Below are 9,656 nucleotides of genomic sequence, written 5' to 3'. Positions count from 1 at the left end.
AGAGCCAATCAGACGCTGGGTAGGTATGGGGTATCCAATCAAAACGCTCCATTTGAATCCGCTATTTTTGTCTCGTAGTTTTCCACCACGTGCAGTCCCCAAAAAATCACTAGACACTAGACGCCTAGCGGAGGGAGGGAGGGCCAATCAGACGCTGGGTAGGTATGGGGTATCCAATCAAATCGCTCCATTTCACCCCCACCCTCCACACGGCAGCCAATCAGAGAGCTCCGAGGTCACGTGGGCAGACAGTCTGGCCACGCCCCTGGTGCCGGAGGGGTCGGTGAAGGGGGTTTGTTTTGACGCCCCATACCTATCCACTTACCACTTATGTGACGTCTATTTAAGAGATTAACTAAATAGTTTTTTGAATTTCTACCTTCCTAATCTGAAATACACGAAAACACTTTAAAAAATCAATTTTCAATAATTATCGTAACAAAAGCAATCATGATTGTCATAGAGACTATGTGTATGTTTAATATAAACGAGTTGAGTCACAAAATCCTCAATATTCTTTATTGTACTATTTGGTAAAATATGTATTGGGTATTTTATCAGTCAAAATATTTGCATTTTACTTTAAATATTAGAGATTAAATCAGTATACAATAGTTTTAATGTGCACTGAGTGCGCACTAGTTCTGCTAATGAAAAACGCTATCAAAAAGATAAAATGTATAATCAATTTATGTACTATGTTGCCAACTTTGTATCGACAAATTATCAATTAATTAACAAAGTATATATCGCTTATTTTGCAAAATCTAACCTGACAAGATTCAATTTTCTGATAATTTTACATTTATTTCAGATTTATCCGAATGTATTAAAATATTTGATAAGAAATATATTGTAATAATTAGATAATGCATTTATTAAGATATATTAGTACGGAATTAACGGCAAAATGATAATTATACGATATGAATCAATTATAGAATTTTTATTATTTTTTAATACAATTTTTTAAATAATACTTTATCACACACAGATATCCTATTTCATTGCTGTATACTAAACAATTGTTTATTACAAAAGATCAGTAATTGTTATATAAATATATTTATGAAATGTAAACTTTATTTTTTACAGTCATTACACTCTTCTGATGTTATATAGTCTATATAAATAAATATAGGTTATAATGCAAATAAGATTACACGTATTGCGAATATTGTTGATTCTATGTGTTTTTCAAAAAGGTAAGATTTAACTGAAAAAATGCTTGCCTTTAAAAATAAAAAAATATATAATTAACAGCTTGCAAAATAAGGGATTTAAGCAATGACAACATTCTCTGTCATTTATTTAGATATATAATTTTAAACTAATCAATTAATCAGTTATTAATTAAAAAATATAATGTAAAATTTTATATTTAAATAATTATTAAAGACGTCTTCCATTAATGTAACTTCTTTTTGTTTTTGAACTGTAATTCTACATCTATAACGTACATTTACCAAATTAATATTAAAAGCAGAATGCACTGCAATCAAATGTTATCAATGTAACAGCAAAGAGGACGAAGATTGCTCCATTAATAAAGTACATTTTAAATATTTAAGATTGTGTCCATCGGGTCATTTTTATTGTCGTAAAGCCATTTATGTGTGTAAGTAAATTTGACTATAATCAATTAATTAAATAAATTTATAATACATATCAAGACATTATTATTATTAAAATTATTACTAAAATGATAGTTTTAGTTAAATAACATTTAGAGCTCATAATTTCAGATTACTTTATGGATTCATATAATGGTCTAATATTACGTGAATGCGCAAAATCGCGAAATAACCAAAAAGAATGTTATCAAGGACGTTACACTCGAGATAGTTATCAATTTATTTGTGAATGCGTGGGTTACGGCTGTAATCCATCTCAACAATGCTCACCCAACCTTGTGATCTACTTTCTGTGTATATTTTTTGTGATGGTCAATTATTCTATTACCAGGCATAATAATTTAAATTTATTAATCAAAAAAACTCCAGCACTCTAATCTTCTCAAAACGTTCTAAACATTTATTTAACCAGTGACACAGTTACATTACATATTTCTTGTACATATATCTCATGTGTGTGTATGGATTTGTATATTGTAATTAAATCATAATTATTTCATAATACTTGTAGTTTTTATTTAAAAAAAATCAAAAATATACTATAAATACTATAATATAATATAGAAAAATCAAAAACATAACATATGCATTTAGTGTTGCTAAAGCTATTAAACAAAAATTAAAAATTAATGTTGTTAAATATAAGCGCAAAATTATAAATAAAGTAGAATCGTAAAAGAAAGTAAAAAAAGGCATCTATAAAAAAGGTATATATTTTTAATTCATACGTCATAGTAGATAATTACTGCTGCAATTGAAATAATGTATTACATAATAAAAATATATTACAGCAAGTAATAATCTCGAAAGTGTTTTATATAAAGGCATAAAGCTGTCAAATTATTTTGAGATTGTTAAATAACTGACAATGCTATATTTTCCCAGTAAAAGATTATAAGTCAGAATATGACAGCTTTTATTTTATCAATTACGATACAGACATAAGGATATCGATTATATAATGGCGAAATAAAGCAAAAATATGTCAAGATATTTTTCCTACATAAAATTCTTTTCGCAATTGTAAAGCTCAAAATTGCGGATTAAATAGACGGCATTACTGGCGTCTAGATGACGCCGACAACGACTTCGATCGGCGCCATGACGTCGGGCGCCTCTCGCGCTTTCCCCTCTAACCGTTTTATATCATATATCACATTGAACGTGTATACGTATTGATTACGATTAACAGTCATTTTTGAGAATCATACAAATTTACGATACATTTTATATCAATTTAGTATGTTCATATCAAAATTTAAATTTTTAGGTTAAACTAAATAACTTTCCAATAATTATCTCAAATAATTTTCTTGATAAATATTTTATAGGTTTGTAAAAAGATAATATAAAAAAATGTTATTATTTTAACTCTATATATTAAATTAATAAAACAAAAATTATTTAAAATCTTAAAATAACTTTCCGTCGTATAATTTTCTTTTGTACACTAATAGAATTGATTATCAACATGATATAATAGTAAACAAAAAAACTTCTTTGATTATGCTTTTACCTATATCGATTCAAGATATTGATAATATGTAATAACAATCACATTAATAAAAGAAAATTATACCAATTATAATCAATTTTAATTTTCTTATATAGATATATGTATACATACATATGTTTTTTGATAACCTTTTCTTAATAGTTTATACATATAATAATAAAATAAGTCAATTAACACAAAGAAAACATATATGTATATAATTGCATTTAAAAAATATGTAATTGTATATTGCAGTTGGTATACTTTTTTAAAAAGCATTATTTGTGTTTTTTATTAGGTGATTCATTATTCTGCATAAATTAAAGTAAGATTATCGAAAAGTTTTATACATATATGCATATGAGCATGACATTTTTTTTTTATTAAAATGTCAGAATAAAATTTAGAATATCTCATAAAATATTTATTTTTAGATTATATTTTATCTTTATATTTTAACACACAGATTGTTTAGAGGGATTATTTTATGTAAAAATATTTAATATTATTTTTAAAAAGTTTAATAGCATTTTCTCATTATATTTTTGCATTTATGGAAAAATTGATTTTAGGAAGATGAATAATCTTATTATATCATTCAATTTTTTTTTTTATCATTTTTTTTAATGGAACAAAATTTGTAATCTCATTTCAATTACATGACTCATACTATGTAGAGTGATTTAAAAAAACCAACAACGTGTAAGATTGACCAAACTTGGCAGAGAGTAACAAAGTAAACATTTTTGAAGTAGCAATTTATCCCTAAAAATATTATATTTTGCTGTTACATACTATTGTCGTTAGTCATATCAAAAGCGTCTTTAAATTAGAGCTTCAAAATCATCCAGATTAGTAATCAGGTTTAATTTACTTTATATATATATATATATATATATATATATATATATATATATAATATATATATATATATATATATAAAGACATATATATATATTTTCGTATTTTAACATTTTTAACTTTTGACTTGATTTTCGTATTAATGTAATACCATTATATAGGAATCTTCTTGCCGCGCTTGCATCTAACAATAAGATGCGCGCAATGTTTTGTTTCAGGAGTACAAGAGCGATAGGATATTTACCTAATAGATAGTAATATTATCTGAAAAAATTTTTTTTCAAAAAAACTAAATTTTAATCATAAATATAATAAAAAATAAAGAAAATTATTGTTTTAAACTTTAAAGTTAATTTTAAAAAAATGTCAAGTTTTTTATAATAATTCAAACATTTAATTTTCAAACATTTTCTGTTACATAATTTTATGCCTTTATTTTACCAAAGATACTAGTCATTGGTATAATGACCGACCTTTGTTATAAGGGAGGATGTAATATTACTATTTGAAAAAAATTTTTTTTTATTATAAATGTGAATTTATTTTTAATTTGTTAAAGAATTTGTTTAGTTTGTTCATATAATTTACATTTAATTTTAAAATATAACCTATATCATCAAAAATATAACTTATTATAAAAAATAAATAATAATAGTTTATGATAGAACAACTTTCCTATTCATACTGTGCTATTTTATTACCGCTGGATGAAGCTGCAAATAATATTTTCTCGACTAATTACACCTACCAACCTGCCCTATACTGTTAGTCAACCAACTTCGACTATAAGGTTGGTTGACCAGAGTGGAAGGTATAAGGAAAATATTCAATTATATTAATTATCAACAAATTAAGTTAACTTTAAAAATTTAATTTAATAGCCAAATATCGTGTCTTACCATAGCCTATAAATGCGACAATATTTCTTTTAGTATTTTATTAAAAATCGAAAACTGGAAAACTGGCCTATCAGTCCCGGTCTCCCCTAGCGTATACACAATAGCAGTAGATATTGATTTTATCATATTCATAGTTCGACCGTTCGTGAGACAGAACGTCACATCCCTTTATTATTCTTGAACTTTTGGCTAGCAGTGTATATACACTGCTAGCCAAAAGTTCAAGACCATTAATTAATTGAAAATAGTTATTATATGAAATAAAATCAAACTTATGCGTTATAATTTAACATTTGCGTTATAATTTAATATTTTCATTATTTTATTCATTATTTTATAATAAAATAAAAAAATAATATAAAATGTTTAAAAACTGCAAAAAAATATTTTTGCAAGGTAAAAAGAGTTAAACACTAAAGAATATTTGACATTTTTTTCGTCAAAGTAGCCACCCTTGCGTTTAATTGCTTTTTTACTAATTTAGATTAGATAATCTAACTACAAGTTTATTTATTTTTTATAATAAAAGATTCTTTCATCCACTTTCTAAAGTAATTCACAGCTCGATCAGTTATGGAAAAAAGGCTTCATACTGTAGTCCATTTTCTTAAAATTAAACAATACTGTGTTGACCACCAACTGTGCTAAATGTAATGCCTATTTATTTTCAAATTAAAAAAAAAAAATGTTGAGCATGTAAAGCAAGAATCGGACTTTTAAGTAGTGTTTTACTGGAATATTTTTAAATTTTGTGTGGCTCAAATTTGGCTGGCAGCGCAGTTCCGTTGTTAAGATGCAACAAGAGAATTATCTGAATGAATACGAAAATTGAGCTAAATGTTGCAACTAAATTCTACATATCATCTATTATACTATATATACCTATATATATATATATATATATATAGGTATATATAGTAAAAAGCATATATGTGGTAAAAAAGCATAATTAATTTAATTTTAAACAATTAATATAAATAAATATAATGATCCTGCTGATGGAAACACTTTGCCATCTTATTACATTATGTGACATTTCTCTGTTCCATATAAAATTGTAAAAAAAAATATATAATAATAAAATATTTTTCTCACCTACTATATATATTTATAAATATAGTCATGTCATGTCATGTACATATATCATGACATCATTTTATATCATTTTATATATATAGGGTAAGTAGTCCAACATAAACCATGTAAATTTCAGAGGGTTATATTTCTCTCAGTTATTGAGTTGGAGATCTCTATTTTTGCATACAGTTTAATTTAGTTGGCTACATATTGTATAAGATAACTCATAAGTTATTTTTAAAGTTTAGCCACAATTTTGATTTTTTTAAAACAGTGTCACATGTTCATTATATACATAATGAACCTGGCCATTTTTAACAATGAACCACATGTTTTATACTGTGAATTGTTAGGATTATTTTAGTTTTACTTTGTTTTAAAATGTTTATTTAAAGAAGAGATTATTATAAGGCATAATAAGTAAGGTTAGGATAGTATATGAATTTAAATTAAAACCAACTTAATTATATATGTTATGTTTTTATTATTTGAAGCTTACAATCAAAATTATTATTTTTGATCAAACTTTTCTCACTTAGATTATTTATTTATTGTAGCAACTAGTCAGTTTAATCAGCTAGACTTATAACACAGATAACTATCGTCAAAAACAAAATGATTCATTGTAGATCATATAACGATAGTCTCCAATAAATCATTTTTTACGATAATCTCCAAAATAATACGGTAAAATAATGCAATAGGAAAAAGTTGCTTACAGAATTATAAAGCCAAATATACACAAAACTATAGAATAATGAAAAAAAAAATAATAGATATAACAACAAAAACATGAAAAATACGTAAAACTTACATAAAAAATTTAGTTTGTCACCCAAAATTCACAAAATGTGGCCATCCTTCGCGCGATCTGCCGGCCGATTGGGGAGCCGAAGAGGGGTTCAAATGCCGGTTGTTGCATGACAACAGCACAATCTGGCAACATCACATTTACGAAATATCGCAATGGTTCATAGTGTACTACTGGTTCATTGTTGGACTACCTACCCTATATAATCCACAAACACATTTTATTTTTTATTAAAAAAAGATGTTGGAATCACATCGATCCAAGAAATAATAGAAAAATATTATTCAGCGTGGTTTTCTTCTAAACTTTTGTAACTTTTCTGAAAAAGGTTTCTAAAATAGGAGAATTAGGAAAAGAGTATTGTTATACTGATAAATGTCATCGAATATATGGAATATTGTGTATGTATACATTAATACATTACGCAAAAAAATGTCTATGCAAAGAAAAGAAAGCGAGAGGCATGCAGAGAGCATAGGGTATATTAGATAAGATGGAATCTGCGCGTCGTATGCGTTACGGAAAAGTTTGGCGGCAGCAGAGAATAAAATGTCAGGAAAGATCTGGGGTAGGAGAAGATAGGGGGCGGCGAGCAACGCAGTGTTCAAGGACGGGAACTCGCGTATTCACGATCAGTCTGTCTACACGACGACAACTCTTCCTCCTCGAAGAGCGCTATCCTCTAAATTGTGCAATTTACATCATCATCATCGAAAGGATAAAAGTTATACGATCAAAGAAGCAAGATGCGTCGAATAATTGTGATATTGCTCCTCACTTCAGCCTTCGTCATAACAGTTCATTCAGGTAATGTTATTTTATCTATAGCAATACGAATCGCCGAAAAAACACATGCAAAAACTAAACGCATTACAAATGTCTCGTATCAATATCCATAAAAGAAATAGTGTCGACGTATTGATTTACATTAAACTGTATTTACACAAACTGTAATATTTTATATTTGCAAAATTTTTTACATATAAATATTTATTATAGAATAGGCTAGATAAATGTAGATAACATTTTTAAAAAATCTATAACAGAAGATACATTATTTTGTTTTTTTTTATAAATTTATTATAAATATATAAAAAATCTTTAATAAATTATTGTATATATGTATTATACATATATATAAAGTCATATATAGAAAATTAAATATTTATTATAGGTTGATGTTCATAGTCGGGTCTTATTTTAAGACCGATTGTCTTAAGATGATAATGGCTAATGGCTCTGTAATTGGTTCACAACATCTTAAGATCGGTCTTAAATATAAGATTCGACTATAAATACCGGCCATAAACAATATAATAATCCTATTATTACATTTTAACGTATATTATGAAAATTATTTTATTATAAATTTTATCATTATCTATGACTCGTGATTTATGTATTTTATATAAAATACTAGCTAATTGACTTGTAAGATTAAAATTAATTACAATATAAATTATGGTTTTTGTTGACGTTAACGAACTATTTATAATTCTTAACAATTTAAAATATCAATGCAAAATTGTCAATATCAACTAATGCTCAAGATGGCGTTAAGATACAATACATATATTGTAATGAAAGCATTAGTTACAGATTTAATTAAATACATTTTTTCTATTATAGAAATAAAAAGTTAATGCATTTAGATTATATTTCTGATAGGTTTATTTGTTATCTTCTTGCGCGTCTTCTTTCATTCATTTTCAAAGATAAATACTTACTATTAGACAAAGAAAGTTAGGAAGAGAACAGGAGGCAAAAGGGAGGGGGAGAGAGAGAGAGGAGGGAGAGAGGGAGAGAGGGAGAAAGGGAGAAAAACTGTGTAAGAAAGAGAGTACATATGTATTTTATTGTATATATGTACAAGGATAAATCGTCGCGACTTTTGGCGTCACTTCACTACAATTATACGTTCTAAATAAAAGCAATTCAAAAGCGACGCCGGTGCATGTACGAGTGAACAACATATAACTTGAACTTTAATTATTTCTACCAATTCAAATTATTTTTTTTTAATATTTTGATTCAGGAGAATCCATGAATTGATGTTTTTGTTTTTTATTTTGTAAGTCCTTTCTTTACAAACTTTTTCGTAAGGTGACCTCTATTTTTTTAAATAAAATTATGCAATTTTTCTCTTTCCATCTTTTGTGGGCTCTGCCTTCTTATATTTTCTAGTGAACAGTGAGAGGCAAATTCGGCAAGCATAATAAAATGCTTGTTTTATTATTACAAATAAAGATATAAAAAAGATTGAAAAAACTATTTTAGAGGAAAAATATTTATAGAAACATTTACGTATCTATCGAATGTGTTTAAAATGATATTCCTAATTTTTAATAGACTTCTGGATATGTAATTTAAGTAAATTCTTAGTTGCTTCAAATTCATCGTTGTGCATGAAATTTGTTGCTGCATGTTTTATGATAGTAGGGGAGCTAGCTCCATTTTTTCGTGATTATTTCGGTACTTATGAAACTTTTTTGTGGTGATTCATAATGTTATTCAATGATCAAAGCTCCGGGGACTGACAAAAAAGTAGGTCGCTTTGGGTGGTACAGCCACCCACTTGTGTAAAAAAAATTTTTTTTTCAAGTCATTTCGGTATGTCAGTCATTTTGCACCATAATTCTTTGATATATTCTATGATTATTAGCATAATTGACTGACAAAAAAGCGGGTCGCTTGTGGGTGGTAGAGCCGCCCAAGAATGTTATTTTTAAAAAAATTATTTCGGTATGTCAGTCATTTTGCACCGTAATGAACAGAATGTATAAACAAATTACATTCCTTAAAATACTGTCGGTACACTATCAACTAAAAATTTCGTCTCCAGTAAATAGAAAAATTCAACACTTATTCTTATTCAATGC

General features: G+C 26.8%; 1 protein-coding gene across 1 annotated transcript in view; it reads left to right on the top strand.

Annotated features, from left to right (window-relative positions):
• Positions 1-7,418: 7,418 nt before the first annotated feature.
• LOC112461760 overlaps positions 7,419-9,656 on the top strand; it is an 84,393-nt gene continuing 82,155 nt past the window's right edge. The window contains exon 1 of the mRNA XM_025027138.1: positions 7,419-7,584. Within this exon, the coding sequence (XP_024882906.1) occupies positions 7,524-7,584 (61 nt within the window). The 5' untranslated portion in view covers positions 7,419-7,523. The remainder of the gene's footprint in view (positions 7,585-9,656) is intronic.

The sequence above is a fragment of the Temnothorax curvispinosus genome, unplaced genomic scaffold (assembly GCF_003070985.1).
Source record: "Temnothorax curvispinosus isolate PA1 unplaced genomic scaffold, ASM307098v1 QBEX01011715.1, whole genome shotgun sequence".
NCBI lineage: Eukaryota > Metazoa > Arthropoda > Insecta > Hymenoptera > Formicidae > Temnothorax > Temnothorax curvispinosus.
The sequence above is the reverse complement of the archived record's forward strand: the minus strand, read 5'-3'. Positions and strand labels throughout refer to the sequence as shown.